Source organism: Centruroides sculpturatus, unplaced genomic scaffold (genome assembly GCF_000671375.1).
Source record: "Centruroides sculpturatus isolate CEXI.00-Female unplaced genomic scaffold, Cexi_2.0 scaffold186, whole genome shotgun sequence".
Classification (NCBI taxonomy): Eukaryota; Metazoa; Arthropoda; class Arachnida; order Scorpiones; family Buthidae; genus Centruroides; species Centruroides sculpturatus.
Window position 1 is genome coordinate 762,371 of NW_019384354.1, and position 21,935 is coordinate 784,305.

At 30.7% G+C, this 21,935-nt stretch overlaps 2 protein-coding genes across 4 annotated transcripts in view; both read right to left on the reverse strand.

Moving 5' to 3' along the window:
- Positions 1-443: 443 nt before the first annotated feature.
- On the reverse strand, positions 444-7,813 carry LOC111639269. The gene is made up of 4 exons (XM_023385105.1): positions 7,564-7,813; positions 4,230-4,424; positions 1,943-3,383; positions 444-1,076 (listed from the first exon to the last, which is right to left on the reverse strand). The coding sequence occupies exons 1-4, from the start codon at positions 7,743-7,745 to the stop codon at positions 459-461; spliced, it is 2,436 nt and encodes an 811-aa protein (XP_023240873.1). The 5' UTR covers positions 7,746-7,813; the 3' UTR covers positions 444-458.
- Positions 7,814-17,115: 9,302 nt separating this feature from the next.
- The window catches only part of LOC111639278 (palmitoyltransferase ZDHHC15-like), a 76,440-nt gene continuing 71,620 nt past the window's right edge, over positions 17,116-21,935 (reverse strand). For all 3 annotated transcript variants that reach the window (XM_023385131.1, XM_023385125.1, XM_023385116.1), the window contains one exon: positions 17,116-18,639. Coding sequence is in view for 1 of the 3 variants with exons in the window: in XM_023385125.1 (XP_023240893.1) it covers positions 18,608-18,639 (32 nt within the window). In the remaining 2 variants the exon portion in view is untranslated. The remainder of the gene's footprint in view (positions 18,640-21,935) is intronic.

Genomic DNA, 21,935 nt, shown 5'->3' on the forward strand with positions numbered 1-21,935 from the left:
CGAATTAAATTCGTAAACGTCCATTTTTATCAAACGGAATGGAAGGACAAATGTTCGTTCGAAATGACGACGTCACGTATCAAAACACGTGATCGACACGATTATCGTCTGCTTTCATTTATTTTTATATTTAGAATATCTTTCTTTTTATAAATTAAAAAAAATTTCTAATTATTNATAATTTAAAAAATGCTTATTAATGTAAGCATTTTTGTCATTAGTAGTCATATAGTACAGTTAGATGCATTAAATTTTACAGTGAAAAGATCTGTGTATATTCCATCTGTTTTGTATGAGGATAGGTATACAGGGTACTCAAAAACAAGAGCAACTCCGAGCTTCAACTATTTAAAAACTTTTCCTGAAGTTTAAATTAAGTTTAAATCGCTTACACGCAACACGATATCACTATACGCGCCCTGTAATTCATGTTATAGCAATTCTTTCACGTAAGCTGTCTATTCCCTACAAAACATACGCAACATATCCACATCTTTCCAGTAAAATTTAATAGAAAATGACTTTTTAAAAATTAAAAAGTCATTAAACAATGTTCGTATATAAATGAAATAAATAAATTTGATATTTTCTACCTGATTTTCGTTGTAACTATCCACCAGATTAAGAGGATCTTCATCGTCAGAAGAGAGGGAAAATGCATCATCTAGAGAAAAATCCAATTGAAATTTTGTATTTATAGGCTTGCGTTTTGCGCCAGTCGAAGTAAAAATGGAATTTCCTCCTTGTAAATTTGGCTTAGCTTTAGAATCACCATCTTCTTTTTCAAAATCGAAATTCTTAGATAATGCTTTGTCGTCATCCAAATTTTCTGTAATCCTAGGTTTTAACAAACCTTTGGATCTATCCGATTGCTTATTAGAATGCTTTTTAAAAACAGGTTGAACTTTGATTTTACTTTTCACTAACAGATTCGAATTTAGTAATTTTGATTTTAGGTTTTTTAATGTTTTGTTTTCAAAACTATTTTTCGGTGAATTCTGATTTTCTTTATTTTCTGGCTCCAGGATTAATTCGTTTTCTTTGACTTCTTTCGAATATACATCTTCGCAATTTAACTAAAAAAAAAGTATTCTGTTTATTAAATAAAATATACAGTAAAACCTGTGTAAACCGAACACCTACCGTACCGAATATTTTTTCCGGTTTGGCAGGTTTCCGTTTTATTAAGATACCGTTTTGGACAGTTTTAACTTATATCAAATGTAATAGAATTCGGTGCCGACATTAGTATGATCGTATCTAGAAGGACGAAGACGTAACTCAACTAATGCTAGCCCTCTATTAAGACCGATATGCAGGCCTATGTAAATAATTCGTTAAAAAATAAGTTCTTAAAGATGTTAATTTTATACTTCTGCAGTGAAAATAATAAGATTGTCACTATTTACATGTTATTTGTCAAGAAAAGCTGCGTTAAAGTATCAATATTATTTATGCAAAATATGTAAGTTATTACCGCTTGGAATTACACCATGCGTTAATACGCCAGGAAAGGCCGTATCAGTTGTCTTGCCCAAAAGATGGACCAAGAGACAGTAAATATATCTTATAAACAATCCAAATTAATTGATTGTGATATTCGACATTAAGTTAGAATCTTTTAAAGATTATATTCGTTTCTTGAAAGTTGAGAAAGTATTAAAGGCGGAAAAAACATCAGACCTGCGAATTAAATTATGATAATTTCGGAGCAATATCCAAAATAAAGATTTAAATATATACATTTAAATATATATATAAATTATTCATCGTGACGTGTATCCTTACAGTGAATGCACTCAATTTTTAAAAGATTCTATCTTCATGTAGAATGTTTCAATCGAAATAATATGTATTTGAAATTAATCTGTGTCCCAAATATGTTGCTGCTTTCTCTTACATTCTAATACTGTATTAAATTTTTAATAAATATATTACATACCTCATCTTCAGATATATTCAAAAGAGAACTGGATCCTAAAATAGACCCAATTTCTTTCATCGATTCGATGAAACGATCGACGATGTCTTCTGAATGTTCTTGCTTACTGTTTGAATGAGAAAATAAAGCTTTAACAGAAGAAATATTTGATCCAAATTCGGTTTCTGGAACAAATGGCTGTTTCATTTTAACGTTTAACTTGTCGGCAGTAAACAGATCACGACTAAAATCATAAATCTCGTCGATTTTCTGCTTTTCTGGCTTTTTCTCATTTACTAATGAATGATTTACTTTAGTTTCTGGACTATTATTAAATTCTTTTTCTTCGGTTATTATGTCCTCATTTTCAATAGTTTCTAAAAATAGTTTATCATCGAAGAAAGATTTTGATTTCAATTTTTCTTTACTTTTACTTTTTAATACTTTTGAATTTTTATCGTTTTCCGCAGAAGAAAACGAAAGTTCACCTCTTGGAGTACGAATTTTACGTATTTTTTCGTTAGATTTCGTATTCGAACACGAATGATCTTTCACAAATTTCTTTTTTTGACTCGAATTAATTTTCGGTTTCTTTGACGAATTTTTCCTGGGAATTTTTCCTGTTTCGACAATATTAAAACTCCGTGACTTAAAATTTGTTTCTGGTTTATCTTCTAAACTATGTTCGTCATCGTTGCCGAATTTTTCTAAAGTATTTATTATGTTATTGATCTCAGAATCTACAACATTGCACTTTTCATTTTCGTATTTTAACTTTGGATCGTTTTCGAATGGTTTCTTAGTTTTTATCTCTTGTGTTTTCAATTCTTCTAATTCATTATTTTCGGAAGAACTTAAAAATAATTCGCTATCTGATATATTTATTATAGCAGTATTAAGTTTATCGCTGTTGCAGGATAAGATTTCGTCAACTGATTGAGAGATTTCATCAGCAAAAAGTGAAATATTCCTTTTTGGCGATTGAAAATCCTTTTGTAAATTAGATTCGACATGCTTTTCGCTTTCATTTCTTCTGTTCATATTTTTTTCATCAGTATTTTCGATAGCTGGAAAAGCAGGAATTGACATTTCGAATTGTTTATCATTGTTTGGAATGAGAATATCTTGATCACTATTTTTGCACTTAAATCTTTCTAGAGAAAACATTGTCTGAAGAACATCGTAATCGGATTCAGATTCAAGCGATTCTTGATTTTCGGGTGAACTTTCACAATTTGCTTCGAATTCATTATCGTTTGCAAAATTCGAATTTAAACAAGTATTATCACCTGCAAAATTATCTTTCTTGTCGTTAACTCCTATGTCATTGGTGGAAAATTTTGTTAAAAAATCCACATTTGACGAACGAAACAGTTCAGATGGATTTTCATTTTGAAGATTACTTTTACATTCTTCGACAAATGTAACTCTGAATTCCTTGGATGTTTTATTTTCTCCTTTTCTGAAAATATATTATATAAAAATTAATTATCAAGGTACAAAATATCAATAATAGTTTTACGCTATCACTAATACCGATTAAATTAATTTCAAATATTAAGTTTTATAAATAGAGTAATTTGTGAAAAGTTATTTAAAATAAGGCAAATTAAGCATTATAAATTAGATTAAACAATTATTATATAGTTACTGATTTACTTGTAATATTATATTTTGTGAAACAAAGAAATTTAATATATTGATATCAATTGTGCAGAGTAATTATACCTTTGCTATGATAGTGTAATCCTTTATAAGTGTCAAATTATTATTTCAGCAACCCAAATAATGCTGTTTTTTCCCAAACTTATCACAACGAATGATAAGTTTGGGAAAACAGTATTACTATTATAAGTGTAAAATATATGCTCTTCACTTCAAATTAGTAGTGTCTTTCCCCTGTACGTCATACTTTTCCTATTAGTAACAATGATGCCGTCATCTATCACGGGAAATAACGTGACTTCCACGTTCCATACAGTTAATGGGATCTCCTGTCCCTAAGGTTTCCATATCTGGTCTCGTCTTTCATCTATCTAACTCCATTCTCGAGATTAAGGAAAGACAAACGGACGGACAATAGTAGGAATTTATAGGTGTACAATTTTTTTTTTCAAATTGCAGCCCCAAAACTTTGAAAACAGGAAGAAAATTAATATTTTCTATATTTTTCGAAAAATGTTTTATATAATTATACCATTATAATCTAAATCGTCAATCTTAACCCGAAATTCGTGTGTATTGCTTATGGAAGGCAAATCTACATTATATTGTAAAATCCATTTTAAGTTATAAGACATAAACTTACTTTCTTAATATTCCAAACATTTTCTTTTGAATATTTTCGGCAGTCGAAAGTTTCTCTTTGCCACGATATTTTATAGAATTTTGTGTAGAATATGTAATCACAGATTCCTTCTTATAAGAATGGCATTTATCAGGCAAAACTTTTTGATTTTTTTTATACGAATTTGTGCTTGATTTAAAATTAATAGTTTCTCGCCTAAACAAAAGAAAATAAATAAATAAAAATATTGATAATTTAACCGATATGTTAAAAGTAATCCAGGATGATTCAACTTCAAAAGCATATCGAATTTTAATCGAAAGACTTTCAAGATCGGTTGAGACATTAATTAATTAAAAAATACACCAGGTTTATATCCAATTCGGCTTATATATTATTATTACAATATACAATACGTTAATTTACATTTTAAAGATATAACAAATTATTTTATTAACTGAGCTTATTCGAGCTTTTTACCATAATTCAAAATACTTATACACGTGTTTTAAAAAACGAGTAAACCAATGACATAGTTCGTTTTATTTGAAAGAATCTCTGTCATTAGTTTGGTTGCTTCATCTCTTCATCTTCAAAAGTCGCTTCCGGCATTAGCCGGAACTGGAAGTGACGTTTCGAAAAATAGTTGAAAACAAGGTCTATAAACACATAGGCCTGGATACGATACCGTGATGAATCGCAGCAGTCTCCGTATTGAGTCTGTTGAGATGTGTGCTGTGTTTCTAGAGCGAAGCTGATTGTTTCTTTCGATCTCAAATGGTTGGAATTCTTGTTGTATGTATATTTTTTAAAAATGGTTTGGTGTTCAGCACGTAATTGTAAAAATTCGATGGCCAATGGTATAAGGTTGTTCTGTTTTTCCTCTGACAGATCCAGGAGAGTGATGATTTAAGAGTTAATATAAGTAATAGTTTATTAATGATTATATACAAAGGAACTGATGTATTAAATTTAAATAATAAGAAATTTTCATCGTGAATAATTGAAGAAATTCTGCCTTAAGATTCTGTCCTAAGGTGACATTTTATTGTTTGATAATGTACTCACTTTCTTAATGTACTGTACGTACAGTACAGTACATTAAGAAAAAACATGCTCTGCTTACATTTTAGAAGTTTAAGAAATGTTTTTAGGATATTAAATATTGCTTTTTCAGATTTAAAAAACTATATTTATCACAAGAACCACATGATATTATCATAAGAAATATTCACTAATTAATTATTATTGCGAATATTTCTGCCGTATGAGATTTGTAATATAATAATAAATGTTTTAATAAGTGACTTGCTTAGAAGACCACAGAAAAATTATTTTCCTTTTCTAGTTGATGTTTTCCTTTAGCAGGAACATCGGCCATACAAGATTGCTCGAATATATTCAATAAGAAAAATTCGACTGAAATTTAGTGCATATTTTATAATTATCGCTTTTATAAATTCATATTTTGATACGAATAATGCTATTTCCTGCATATATTGTCATTCAGCGTGAATGTGTTGCATTTTCTATACTAATGTGGGGGCCGAGGGGGGAGAAACTTAAAAAAAAACGAAATTAACGATAATATGCGATATATATCGTCATCGTCTCCCTTGCCGTTTGGACTGCCGAACGGTAACAATCAACATGTGGAAGCAGTTGAGTCAGAGATAGATGCCTCGTTTACAACACAACCCGTTTATTAAACATGAAAGCTTACAAGATTTCCGCGATCTTGGAAATTCTACGTCGGCTGCGGCTCTGGGTCTTCCTCTCCTTTCCAAGATAGTCCCATTTTGAAGGAGTATACCTTATTCGCGAATGAACAATTCCATCGACGTCTCGACGACTCCGGGACGATGCGGTCGACTTCCGTTAATGGAAAGATGTCGATCCGAGGTCGGGAGACGGAGACGAAGATGGGCGCACGACACACACAAAGCAATAGATCCGTCACTTGGAACTTTCGGGAGAAGCCGTCGCATCTTTGAATGTCCGGGGGTTTTATCCGTTTTCCTCCGATTCCACTTTCCGATTGGTCTCTCCTTTAGAGTATCGGGTTACTAATAGATATTTCTTTTAAATATTTTATGTTGTTAAATGAAATCAAAAAATCCAGTATATAAACTGCTTTAATATTTAACACTTATTATAAAAAGTTTGCAGTATGCATCATCAAAGTTGTTTTAATTAATCCTGTTTAAATTACATTAAAACATGGTTCTGGGATTAGTACTAGTCTACAGACTGTTTGTGGTAAAGTTTTAGTTTTCTGACAGGTTGTATAACATTATATAACTTAATAAACAGAATAAATGTTATAATATGTTATTTGTGGACTGAAAACACACTTTAAAATTTAAAATAAAATATAGTAATTGAAATTAAAACTTTCAGTCATTTAAATTAATATTTCATAATAATTTAGAGTTATGTAACATAGTATTGTACAAATTGCACATTCTAATGAATAATTATGTTGTTTAATAATCATTTTATTATAAAAACAATAAATAAAGTTGAAGTTGATATTTCTAGTTTTGTTATTTTCTACTGTAATAAATTTTTATAAATACAGTTATTTAATTCTCTATAAAAATAAATAAATTTAATTTATATCCATAAGAAAGTTCCTAAATGAATCAAGTTATTATCTCTTGCAAATACTTTTGAAAATTTACTTTATATAATATACTGTATAAAGTTTGTGAGAATGGTTTTCTTTTCTCTGATCTAATTTTTATTTATAAAAACATTTGCTCTGAGCTCCTGTTTGAAGTTTGTGTAATGCAAAAATGCGTATGAATACAGTAAACTAAATAAATCCTTATTTTAACAAATATCTCCAAATTTCTTCTTTAATTTTTCATTTCAAAATTAAATTAATTTATCCTCATACTTTATTATGCGAACCATTAACGAGGTTGCGGCCAAAGTTTTCATCTCTAAAACGTGAAAATTTCGGCCGCAACCTCGATATTCGCATAGCGTTTTATTTTGAAACATACTTAAAGCCTTTAATTATATGTCAGGGTAACCTCTAAATGAAAAAAAAGATTTCCTGTTTAAAAATATAAACGGAATTCCGTGGCTCGAACTCGAAGGGACGTGCAATTTACGGCACGAGCGCGATCTTGAAACTACTGACCCAATATGGCGGCTCCACAGAGAACACTGGAGTCCTGACCTCGTGTTTATAGACCTTGTTTGAAAACATCTACACCAATGCCATCTGTTGATGAATTTTTACAAACGTATAATCTTATCTTATTTTTTTTTTTACAATGAAATCATTTAAATTATTATTAAATAAACATATAAAATAGAATTTTAATTCGAAATTCTGGCCTACCCCAAACAATTTTTATGCCATAATTCTTTGGTCTTCTCTTTAATTTGTCTCCTTGTAAGAAAGGGATATTTACAGGACAAAATCTTACTCTGTTGATCCAAAAACTGTGCAAATGGCAATCGCCTTTTCTTTCTCGGTGCAATTTCCGGATAATCTAACGAATTAAATTCGTAAACGTCCATTTTTATCAAACGGAATGGAAGGACAAATGTTCGTTCGAAATGACGACGTCACGTATCAAAACACGTGATCGACACGATTATCGTCTGCTTTCATTTATTTTTATATTTAGAATATCTTTCTTTTTATAAATTAAAAAAAATTCTAATTATTAATAATTTTGAATTTATATTATTAATTTAATTATTAAAGGGCAAAAAATTTATAATTGAAAAAATTATAATACGTGATCGCCACCGTGTCGTTTGCTTTTCTTATAAATTTAAAATTAATTCCGAATTATTATTATTATTAATTTCGCTTTAATTATAAAAGCGTAAAATATTTATAATTGGGCTGCAATTTTCAAACATTGCAAACCTATGGTTAAAGGTGGAGGGGTGAGGAGATAAATGGGTGTCACGTGTCATATCTCGAGAGGGATAAGACTTAAAAAAATACTTTATTCATTATTAATATTTAAACTTCATTATAAAACTCACCCCTACCCTCAAAACTAAGCTTTTTGCTATTTTATAGTAATTAAAAATATTTTAAAAAATTATAACAAAATCTCATAACAGATGGCGCCACATGCAATTTTATTTATTTCTATTAATAATATAAAAGTTATTTTTTTTTAAAATAAAATAGCTTTTTTATTATGAACTTATTACAGCCGGGAAAGTTACGTAACTCTCGTTCCTGGATGTTTTCACTCCCGTTTTATTTCAATTTATGCACAGTGCGACTGCTAATTTATATTTAATTACCGAGCGGAAAATTGAACGATAAGAAGGATTTTTTTTTCTAACGTGACAGTCACACAACCGGTTTGCCATTTTGATTTACAAAATGTAGTCCGTCACTCGCCTATCTGGCAGTTCGGTAATCCGACACTCTACCATAGGGCGGTGCAAATGAAATTTTCGTGTTACCACTTGATGTATGCCACAGGAGGAGAGACTGGTGTACTTTACGGTACATGTATACTGTCAATCGCTAATCGTTGCACGTGTTGCCGACAAAAAAGGTCACAATCGTGATTAAGGACCTAACTCTCTAAATAGCGCTACCTGCTGGCGGAAATCGTACTTAATTAAAGACATTCCTAAAAAAAAAAAAAAATAAACCTTTTGATTCACTAATTCGATGTTTATAAAATAATTTTCACGGGGATGATTCGAAAAAGCCAGTTCCACAAGTAATGCCACTTGTTAGTCTAGTGTGGCTGTTGAGGGAATCCCGATGAGAGAAGATTCAGGACGATCAGTTGTTGGTGTACTCGTGTCTATTGTTAACGATGTTATGCCACATTTTAATTAATTCGTGTATAAAATGAACTTTATTCTAGAGAGGCTCCCAAACTCGATCATTGCGCTTATCTGTAGTCGAGTGTATAACACTACCGAACCAAGGCTGTAATACTAGCTGCGTGACGTCACACGCCGGGTCAGTTTAGTTTAAAACGTACTCCATTTACAATTTTTTTCCGTAAATCTGAGTTTATTTATATGTCAGATGGAAGAACACAGGTGAGAGTTGACATACAGATCCGGTCTCTTGCAGCTGTTGTTTTAAATTTTAACACATGTTTATACTATTTTAATTACAAATCATTTATTATTTTACTTTTTATTCCTGTGATCCACGTGTCAACCAACTGCCACGTCTCATTCCATCCCTTTCGTATGAAATAGATCCTTCCAGATAAGACTGATAAGCTCGTGGCTACTCTTTTGCAGCGCGGACTATAACCGGCATTGTTTACTTTTTAACTTCATAATAGACGAATATAGAATTATGAAAACTATTCTAACAGTCGTGTGGTAGTCTGCAGATTTTCCTGTGTCCCATAGAATAAGTATGAAATATTTAGTGCAGATCATGTTAATAAGGGAGGTGAAGGGCTGGGGTGTCCAGGTTTTCACGGTAGTCCATATTCTATAATAACGCTATTTCGGAGGACTAGTTTATAGGCATTGTGATAATGCTCTTAAAATGGATTTTACTACATACATTTTTGAAATTTACCGTTAATAACGCCGAGTATAACAATTACTGCCACGGGTAAACCCGGGTGTAAATGGCTATTTTATAATAATTAAAAAAATCTCATAATAGATAAACAACTAAATTATATGTGGAGCTATTTTGATTAGTAATACAAATGTCATTTCTAAAATAAAATCTCATAAAAGCCAGAAAAGTTACGCAGCTCGTTGCTAATTTTTTTTAAATTCCAAGTATTTGGAATTAAAAAAGTCTTCATCATATCAGTATAATAGTACACGTCGGTAGTTAGTGTTTTTCAGAACACAAAGCTCGCCGACGTGCACCTCTGTACTGTGACCTTTGATGGAAACTTCGCCGATTTTCTAACATATTCGGATTTAAATTCATTTTTTTAGGCGATGAATACGCACTCCTTTATCATCAAAGGTTAGACAAAAAGCACTTTCGTTACCCCGGAGTGACGAAAGTGTTCGGCCACGCCGTTATAGTACACATTCTTAGCCACGTCACGAGACCATTTTCGAGCTAAACTCGATGCCCAGACGAGTCTATTGCTACGCAAAATTCGTTTAATTAAAACAATATCACAAGCAGCACTAATTTTGGCCCGACCGGAACGTTTTCTTGGCGTTCTAATGGTTCCTCTCTAATTCGTTTTAAGCATTTACTTATTACAGATTCCTTTTCCGTGTTATCTTCTTTCCAAAGTGTGTCAATTTGAACTTTTTCTGCACCAGTTAATTGTCTTCCAAATCCCATTTTCACACAAACAATAACAAATACTTATACAGTCAAATGCCGGTGTTATAGAACGTTCTATCAATTCAAATGCATTGCATGGAATTATACAAATTCCAAATTTTCGAAATGAATTCTGCAAGTTTCCAAACACTTGAAAGAAGTTAAAATAATAGATATTTATTCAATTGTATGTTAAATGATTACTATATTGATGTTTATTATATTGTTTAGGTATCTTTCAACAAGACAATGACTTCCACACAGGATGAGAGCTTTCAGATAAAGCTGGAAAAAACATTCTACAAACTTCAGTACTGTATCGTTATCTGGCCGCCTATGTTCCCTGATCTAACCCCATTAAACATTTCTCAGATGCTATTGAAACAGCCACTTATAAGACCTCTCCTACTAACGTTTTGATTGCTTGTACCAATGCAGCATGCAAACTAAAAATATAACTATGTTAGCATATATGCTACCAAGTAAGGCTTTTCTGTATCCTACATTTTTTCATTTCCAGGAAAAACGAGATTTGAAACATTGTTCTCAGAAATTTTCTGGGAATCCGGGAATTAAAGATAAACAAGCAGGCCCCTTTGTCACAAGCTGTCGTTTCTGATTTCTGCTTTGTGCAGACTGTAGAAAAGCCTTGCTGCATTACATTTTGAATTGCAAGTCAGGCAAAAATGCAAATGTATTATTTGGAGATAAGGTATTAAAAGATATTTTTAACTCTGTTTATTAAAAAATGAAATAACTTAATGATGGTTGTCTAATCTGTGAACTATACTAAGCCTATAACTAAATTATAAGTTTATAGAGTATTCTACACACTTAAAATGTACTCTCCTTACCAACTCATTTCCTTCTAAAAGTTCAACATATTTTTCACTAAGGATTTACTAACTTTTTTTAGTTTTTATCATCATAAAAACAAACAAAAAATCATATAGCAATTTAATTTTAACACAGTTTTGTACACAAAACATCCAAACCTGCTGCAATACTCTACAGAACAGTGCAGAATTACATGCCAGTGTAATTTTTTAAGAATCTTTTAAATTATTTAGAGCAGATCGACAAAATTTTACATATCTTTTTATCATAATCTCCTAATGACTCACCAAATATCATCCTGATTGATTAATCCAAACACAAGTTAGATAAAATAGTCATTTTAGTAATTGCTTTGCAAAGTACTGTATTTTTATTTTTTACTTTTTCTATCCTCTGAGAAATAAAAGACCTATTCCTAGGGACATTACGGGTTTGGCCAGGTGGTGAGAAATGGGGTCTGACATATTTGTGACAGGTCATCCCTGAAAAATAACTGGGATTTTTTAGGTGGAGGAAATATGTTTTAAAACTTAGTTGCCTTGACTTCCAGCTGGTTGTTGCAAAGTATTACTACTCAACAGTTGTTTGACGTATGTTGACAATTTGTAATTTATCCACTTGATTTCATTTTAAGTGTACAACTTAGAAATTTGTCTCATTTCCCTAGAAATCTTTTAATATTTAAGCTTGATTTCCTGGGATTTCATAATCCTGAAATCTGGGTAACAAACCCATACTACACACACAATAGTTCTGTACCTGCGTATTTACCGCACACATCATTCCAGTCTCCAGTATGTCTAATCAATCTAGTCATTTTAGAATGATTCGAAAGCTTTCATACAAAATGCATATCACTTTGAGAATACATTTGTGATGCATGCACATAACAAATCTATGTTAAGATTTCATCACAAGTGGAAGGAAAGTTAACCTATGCATTCAGTAGGTAATTCACACATCATTCTGTGTTGTATGAATGCATAAGATGAACTACTTTATGTATGGAAAGTGTTGAATTGCCACATATACACTATTTCATATGTACAGGTACCTCTACCATTCTGTGTGAATATGCATGTGTATAATTAAAAGTAGTAATTGTTTATAAAATTCTATATTTGTCAATGACAGCAGCACAGATCGTTAAGAGATTTAAATAAATTTATTGATATTTACAACATTCACATTGTGCCGAGACAAATTACATAATTTTACGAAAAGTTATGTAATTTGTATACAGTGATTACAATTGCATCGACTATGACTAAGCTTACGGATGTCGTTTTCAACGGAATCATTTAAAATTATCGATAAAAGGTAATTCATCATTAAGCAATAATGAGGTAAGTCGTTAAGTTTCCGGTGACGTTAAGTTGTTTTGCAGACGTAACAGCCTGGTGAGCATTCGACAAGCACGAGTCTTCGTGACATTTTCTTCCCCCGAAAGAAAAACAAAAAAGCAAATCACACACAAAAAATGCTACGGTGCTACATACCAAAAACTATTTTGATTCACAAATCGAATTATATACATGGACAGAAAATAATTTTGCATACGACGAATTGGTCTTCCTCTAGTGTCATTACAATTTACGGCAAAATAAAAAATACTTCTCGTAATACAAAATGAGACGTTTTGTATTTTAAGTCACAACACAAAATTATATACTTAACAAATGGAATTTCATTAAACAATTAAAAAATGTATAATATATAATTTAAAGAAAATCTAGATAGATTTACATACTTTTAGATTTAATATAATAAACCTTCTTCAGTCAAATAGATTTCAAAAGGTAATGTTTTGAATTAAGTGTATAATTTCATCTTTAATTTTATGGACAAAAGAGAAAATTATTGATTTCAAAATCTTTGTATTTAGAAGGCTACTTTAATTGCAAATATTTAATTTTTATATTAGAGACAGATGGAGTAAACTTTAATAAAAAGTAAAGTAAAAACAACCTTTTTATTTTGAAACAGAGCAAAGATTATGTCAATTAGGGCCTATTGGGAAACATTATCAGGGCCGAGCGTAGGCATGGGCAAGTGGGCACTGGCCCGGGGCACTATGCCATCAGGGGCATTGCAATTGAAAAAAAAAATGAAATACAAAATATATTCTCCAAATTATAAAATGTCTTTTAAATAATGAATTTTTTTTCTATTTATGCATGACAAATTAAAAAAATATTTTAGGGAGCATCTGCCAATGAATTTTGCCCTGCACAACATAAGTTCGGCCCCTAATATTATCATATACTTGTATTCAGAAAGTCTTCAAACTACAGCAAACCGAGAAGAAAAGTAGATGTATTTTGAACAGAGTAACAAGCATCTTTTGATAGAAAATTTCATATTTAATACACAAATATAATATTTACACAAGAGGAACTAATTAATTTTTAAATTTTCAAACAAATACGGTGCAATAATTCAAAATGTGGTAGGAATAACCTAAGAATTATATTTTTAGTTTTATCTCCAGTAAATTTGCTTAAGTGTTAACATTACAGTATCATTTTTCTATTTAAAATATAAAACTNACCACAGAAAAATTATTTTCCTTTTCTAGTTGATGTTTTCCTTTAGCAGGAACATCGGCCATACAAGATTGCTCGAATATATTCAATAAGAAAAATTCGACTGAAATTTAGTGCATATTTTATAATTATCGCTTTTATAAATTCATATTTTGATACGAATAATGCTATTTCCTGCATATATTGTCATTCAGCGTGAATGTGTTGCATTTTCTATACTAATGTGGGGGCCGAGGGGGGAGAAACTTAAAAAAAAACGAAATTAACGATAATATGCGATATATATCGTCATCGTCTCCCTTGCCGTTTGGACTGCCGAACGGTAACAATCAACATGTGGAAGCAGTTGAGTCAGAGATAGATGCCTCGTTTACAACACAACCCGTTTATTAAACATGAAAGCTTACAAGATTTCCGCGATCTTGGAAATTCTACGTCGGCTGCGGCTCTGGGTCTTCCTCTCCTTTCCAAGATAGTCCCATTTTGAAGGAGTATACCTTATTCGCGAATGAACAATTCCATCGACGTCTCGACGACTCCGGGACGATGCGGTCGACTTCCGTTAATGGAAAGATGTCGATCCGAGGTCGGGAGACGGAGACGAAGATGGGCGCACGACACACACAAAGCAATAGATCCGTCACTTGGAACTTTCGGGAGAAGCCGTCGCATCTTTGAATGTCCGGGGGTTTTATCCGTTTTCCTCCGATTCCACTTTCCGATTGGTCTCTCCTTTAGAGTATCGGGTTACTAATAGATATTTCTTTTAAATATTTTATGTTGTTAAATGAAATCAAAAAATCCAGTATATAAACTGCTTTAATATTTAACACTTATTATAAAAAGTTTGCAGTATGCATCATCAAAGTTGTTTTAATTAATCCTGTTTAAATTACATTAAAACATGGTTCTGGGATTAGTACTAGTCTACAGACTGTTTGTGGTAAAGTTTTAGTTTTCTGACAGGTTGTATAACATTATATAACTTAATAAACAGAATAAATGTTATAATATGTTATTTGTGGACTGAAAACACACTTTAAAATTTAAAATAAAATATAGTAATTGAAATTAAAACTTTCAGTCATTTAAATTAATATTTCATAATAATTTAGAGTTATGTAACATAGTATTGTACAAATTGCACATTCTAATGAATAATTATGTTGTTTAATAATCATTTTATTATAAAAACAATAAATAAAGTTGAAGTTGATATTTCTAGTTTTGTTATTTTCTACTGTAATAAATTTTTATAAATACAGTTATTTAATTCTCTATAAAAATAAATAAATTTAATTTATATCCATAAGAAAGTTCCTAAATGAATCAAGTTATTATCTCTTGCAAATACTTTTGAAAATTTACTTTATATAATATACTGTATAAAGTTTGTGAGAATGGTTTTCTTTTCTCTGATCTAATTTTTATTTATAAAAACATTTGCTCTGAGCTCCTGTTTGAAGTTTGTGTAATGCAAAAATGCGTATGAATACAGTAAACTAAATAAATCCTTATTTTAACAAATATCTCCAAATTTCTTCTTTAATTTTTCATTTCAAAATTAAATTAATTTATCCTCATACTTTATTATGCGAACCATTAACGAGGTTGCGGCCAAAGTTTTCATCTCTAAAACGTGAAAATTTCGGCCGCAACCTCGATATTCGCATAGCGTTTTATTTTGAAACATACTTAAAGCCTTTAATTATATGTCAGGGNTGATTTAGAGGCATGCACAGGGGCATTGTCTTGTTGAAAGATCCAATTTGGTCCACAAATATTTGATCTAGCTTCCAATAAATGATCTTCAAGCAAGCCTTGATATTTCTCTGAATTCATTCTGAGTTATAAATACTAAATTTGTGGTTCCATTGAATCCAAATACACCCCACACCATTATTGATCCCTCACCCATTTGGCGTTTTGAAAATATGTTTTTCGGTTCTTAAATCGTGCCAATAATACTTCCAACCGTCTGGATCATCTAAGTTGAATTATTTTTCATCACCGAACAAAACTTCAATCCATTCTTTGGACCATGTGATGTGTTTTTGTGCCCAATCAAGTCTGTCACTTTTGTGCTTTAATGAAAGTGGTGGCATTACAGCTTTTTTCTGAATTTTAACATTGGAGATTTATTTAAAACTCTCCACATTGTTGTGCTGCTACAAGGCAAGTCTAATTCTTGGATTTTTTCTTACTGATGTTTGTTTTGTGGAGCAAACCTTGATGATTTGTCTACAATCTTGAGGTGTAAGCTTAGGTTTTGGACCTGTCTTGAATTTTGATACATCCTTGCCACGTCTTTTTGATAAATAATCACCAACAGTTGATTTTGGACGATTTATATATGCTGCAATTTCTCTTATTGACTTGCCTTGTGATTTATAGGCATCAATCTGCTCTCTCTCATAATCAGATAAATTCTTTGTTCTGCTCATTTTAGAACTTTGAACAACATAAAGAATTTGTATTACAATTAGATATGTAAACTGATTTGCATATTTCAATGCTTGAAACTAAACAATATTCTATTTAAGTCATGAAATGAGTGCCTGTCCAGATAAATATGTAACAGCTTTTTGTACAAAATTTTCAAAAATATTATTTTCAGTGATAAAACGTTAATGTTTGATTAAAATTCTTATTTTGCATTGTGGAAACATGTAAATTCATGTTATTTTTAATAAAACATTTGTCACTTAATGCAGCAAATTTGGATTTCACTTTAATTTTTTTGTGTCTGTATAAATTTGAAACGCACCTTATAGTTTCTTTTACTGTTAGAATTACTGTCTACTGAACTTTGAAATTGTGTGTAATTTGCATGCGAAGTTTTTGCACAGACACTTTGGGATACATTTGGACAAATTGGAGAGCGTGTAACAGCCCTTTGAATTCAAGGATTGTATAATCAGTGTTAGAATTTGTTGGAGAATACAGAAAATAAAGTAATTTTCAATCTAGAGTTACTGGCTTGAAATCTTGATTAAAAACATTGTTGATTAATATGGCAGAGTTGGGAATTCTGGTAGCTACCATGTGACACATCATAAGCATACAAGTGTAATCACACCAGAAAAACTGCAACAGTCGTAATATTTGCATTATCACTACCAGCTTACCGTGTTTCCCCGAAAATAAGACATCCGCAGAAAATAAGACCTAGCACAGATTTTGCTGAATTGCGAAATATAAGACCTCCCTCTGAAAGTAAGACCTAGCGAAGTTTTTTTTTAGTCNTTTTATTTTGAAACAGAGCAAAGATTATGTCAATTAGGGCCTATTGGGAAACATTATCAGGGCCGAGCGTAGGCATGGGCAAGTGGGCACTGGCCCGGGGCACTATGCCATCAGGGGCATTGCAATTGAAAAAAAAAATGAAATACAAAATATATTCTCCAAATTATAAAATGTCTTTTAAATAATGAATTTTTTTTCTATTTATGCATGACAAATTAAAAAAATATTTTAGGGAGCATCTGCCAATGAATTTTGCCCTGCACAACATAAGTTCGGCCCCTAATATTATCATATACTTGTATTCAGAAAGTCTTCAAACTACAGCAAACCGAGAAGAAAAGTAGATGTATTTTGAACAGAGTAACAAGCATCTTTTGATAGAAAATTTCATATTTAATACACAAATATAATATTTACACAAGAGGAACTAATTAATTTTTAAATTTTCAAACAAATACGGTGCAATAATTCAAAATGTGGTAGGAATAACCTAAGAATTATATTTTTAGTTTTATCTCCAGTAAATTTGCTTAAGTGTTAACATTACAGTATCATTTTTCTATTTAAAATATAAAACTAAAGATAAATAATTTCTTTTTTTTTTTTAAAACACAGTATAATTAGGATTTATCTTTTTATACAATTTAAAATAATAAACATTTTGATTCATTGCTAAAACAAACTATAGTAAAAATATTTTTTCAGATATGCTTCATTTATCAATAGCACCATTAAATTTCATGATAACCCATCTTTTTGAATTGTATTTAAGTGAAGAAGGTTTGACATTCGAAATAAAAACATGTTTGGATTTTTGATTGAATATTTTAGTTTTATATATTACAAAAAACATTATCCGACAAGTCAAATTTAGTTCCGAAGGATGTGATGTTCGACATTTAGAGTATCGTGGTGCGGATAACAAAAAAGTACTTCACAAATTAAATCTAAGAGCATTTAATAGCATTAATTCTAGTAACAAATTCAATTGCTTAGAAAGAATATTCGGTCGTAGATATTCCTTTGCAGATATTCATAAAATTGCAACGTTGTGGTCCCGTGTAGCCCTTCAAACCCACGTATGCACTTTTTTAGGCTGCACAAAATGTTTTGTGATTTGTACATATCGTTACACTATTTTTTTTTATCGAATTTTATTTTTTATATCACAGTATAGTAGAATCAGAATATAGTTTATTTTATATTTTTAATAGTTAAAACTATTTTGGCTTTCACTAAAAATTTGACTCTCCGTCGACGCAATATAATCCGGCAGAATTAAAGTATGCCGAATAAAATCGTTTTACATCGTTACAAATATGTTAACGGCATAAATATTTATCATCGTTGGCAGATTATCGAATAAAAAATGATTAGAAACAAAAATTAAAAAAAATATATTTAAAAAATATAATTTAAGGATGTGACAAAATTATTACTTCTTCTCAATTACATTTGAATATTATTACGCTTTAATCGAAGTACTTTTATGAATTTGTTTATATTACATGTCCTTGATGTTTGCTTACATCTGAAAGAAAAACTCCAAATTAACTTGCAATCAGTAAATTTAAGCAACACGCTGAAGGGTGGTCAAAATGAAATCTAACAGCTCGAGAGGGAGCCTCGGCTAAGACTGGCAGTAAAGCTCTCGATCAAAATGATACAAATAAGAAATTTATAAATTGAAGTCAAACATTCATGAAATTAAAAGAAAACTTTCCTATAATTTAACTCTTCCAACTCTGCGGCACTAAGAGGGCACTTTTTTTAATACCCATCATGAGTTTAGTCATACTACAAATGGAAATAGACAGAGACTTCAGACACCCCCGAGACTTTGATCCAGGCTCGAACCCAATCCCCCATCTTTATTACCATTGATTTCTGGTTGTCGTGGATTATTAAACTAATATTACTACCTAATTAGTGATGAACGATTTTCGAAAATAATAGTACTAACATTTGTATATTTTGTAACAAGAACTAAAACACCGAATCTACCTCTACCGAGCTATGAGATTCGATTTCAAACACCACCCTAAGCAGCCAAAACACCATTTTTTTTTTTTTAGAATTATTTAACGATTATAATATTTGTATAAACAAAATAAATAAATAATTAATTTAGTAAATTGATTTATTCAAATTTAGAAAAACCTGGAAAATTAATTAATTGCAAAGGAATGTGGATGCTATTTGTAAATGATCTTTACTACATTTTCATACAAGTATGGCTGCAAGTCATTTTCCGTATTCTTATACACATGTGCAGCTAATATTTTCACATAGTCCTGTGTAGTAAAATATTTTCTGTGGATGCAAGTGTAAAACTAACCCTTTCCAGATTTCTCTAAATTTGATTAATTAATCTATTATTATTATTATCATCATCATCAATAAGGAGAGAAAATTATTCTAATTATCATCAACTTAGAAATTGATTGCACCAAGATGCACATTTAATGTTCATATACCATGCAATTACATGTCTTGTTATCGGAGTTTAATAATTCTAATTTAATTAAAAGGTACAGTAACACCATCTGACTAGATGCCAAAAATTTCCTGGCCCTGTATTTTAATAATAAATTTATAAATACATTATTATTATTATTATTATTTACCTAATTGCTATATGCAGCAATCAAGTAAATAATAACAATTGGAAACAGAACAAAAAGATGGAAAAAGAAAACAAAATATTTGTTTAAATTAAAAACTTGCATTTGAATAGTAGAAAAATCAAAATGATAAAATATCAATGCAACGAATACTGTATAGATAACGAAGAACAGAAGAATGAATCATTAATGTCATATTGCACTTGACACATGATTAGGTTTGTCATATATACAGGACTGGACTAGACAATTCAAAATTTATGGCTGTTAGCTAGAAATAAATGAGTTTGATTTAAATTGATACTCACTACGCATTAATTCTAGGTTTAACTTGCTGCTTGTCGGAGATTCTCAAATTACAGATTAGTGAACGTATTACTTGAATTCTTTGTAAAGCAATGCGGACATTTTTTATTTATTTTTTGACAATTTCAACCTTTTACAAGTTGTAAACAACTGACAACATAACTGTTTATGATAAATGTATGCAATTACACCACAGATTTTCCAGTTTAAAAATTTCTACTCTTTTCTGCTCAATCTATTTCAGGGGTGGCAAACCTATGACACACAAGGAGAAATCATCTGGCACATAACATAAAATATAATTTCTGTTTATCATCTGATCATTTTTTTTAAATGTTTATTCAAATTAAAAGCATATTCATTTAATTTCTTTAAATAATATTATTCAAAATCTCAAAATTTGGCACACATGAGCATCTTTCAAGCTAAGTATGCTTACTATGTGGCATGTGGGCTTGAAAAGATTTGCCATCCCTGCTTTGGTTTAATAATAAATTTTGTAACAAAATAACAATTGCTTACTATCTTCTGGTGTTATAATTCGGTAACTGTCATATTTTCTCTCTATACTTGTTAACACACACAAAAATGTAATAGAAGATTTTTTTTTAATTTTGAAATCAATTCTAATAATACCTCCATTTTAAAGTTAATAAGGTGCGTTTCAAATTTATACGGACACAAAAAAATTAAAGTGAAACTCAAATTTGCTGCATTAAGCGACAAATGTTTTATTAAAAATAACATGGATTTACATGTTTCCACACTGCAAAATAAGAATTTTAATCAAACATTAACATTTTGTCACTGAAAATAATAATTTTGAAAATTTTGTACAAAAAAACTGTTACATATTTATCTGGACAGGTTTCAAATTGCAAAGTTTTCTTACAATTTAATAGCCAATGTAACCACTATTTAACTTAATTACATTAAATACTCGATTAGGCATTGTTTCAATTAGATTCTGAAGGAATTCAAACTTAAGTTTATCCCAAGCATCTGAAATTGCTGCCTTCAAATCATGAATTGTGGAAAACTGCTTCCATTTGCATAAATTGTAAGAACTATCATCCCCCAAAGATTTTCCGTCGGATTCAGATCAGGGCTTCTAGCAGGCCATGTCATCAGCTTAATATTTTTACGTTCAAACCACATTTTTTTTATTGATTTAGAGGCATGCACAGGGGCATTGTCTTGTTGAAAGATCCAATTTGGTCCACAAATATTTGATCTAGCTTCCAATAAATGATCTTCAAGCAAGCCTTGATATTTCTCTGAATTCATTCTGAGTTATAAATACTAAATTTGTGGTTCCATTGAATCCAAATACACCCCACACCATTATTGATCCCTCACCCATTTGGCGTTTTGAAAATATGTTTTTCGGTTCTTAAATCGTGCCAATAATACTTCCAACCGTCTGGATCATCTAAGTTGAATTTTTTTCCATCACCGAACAAAACTTCAATCCATTCTTTGGACCATGTGATGTGTTTTTGTGCCCAATCAAGTCTGTCACTTTTGTGCTTTAATGAAAGTGGTGGCATTACAGCTTTTTTCTGAATTTTAACATTGGAGATTTATTTAAAACTCTCCACATTGTTGTGCTGCTACAAGGCAAGTCTAATTCTTGGATTTTTTCTTACTGATGTTTGTTTTGTGGAGCAAACCTTGATGATTTGTCTACAATCTTGAGGTGTAAGCTTAGGTTTTGGACCTGTCTTGAATTTTGATACATCCTTGCCACGTCTTTTTGATAAATAATCACCAACAGTTGATTTTGGACGATTTATATATGCTGCAATTTCTCTTATTGACTTGCCTTGTGATTTATAGGCATCAATCTGCCCTTTTTCATAATCAGATAAATTCTTTGTTCTACCCATTTTAGAAC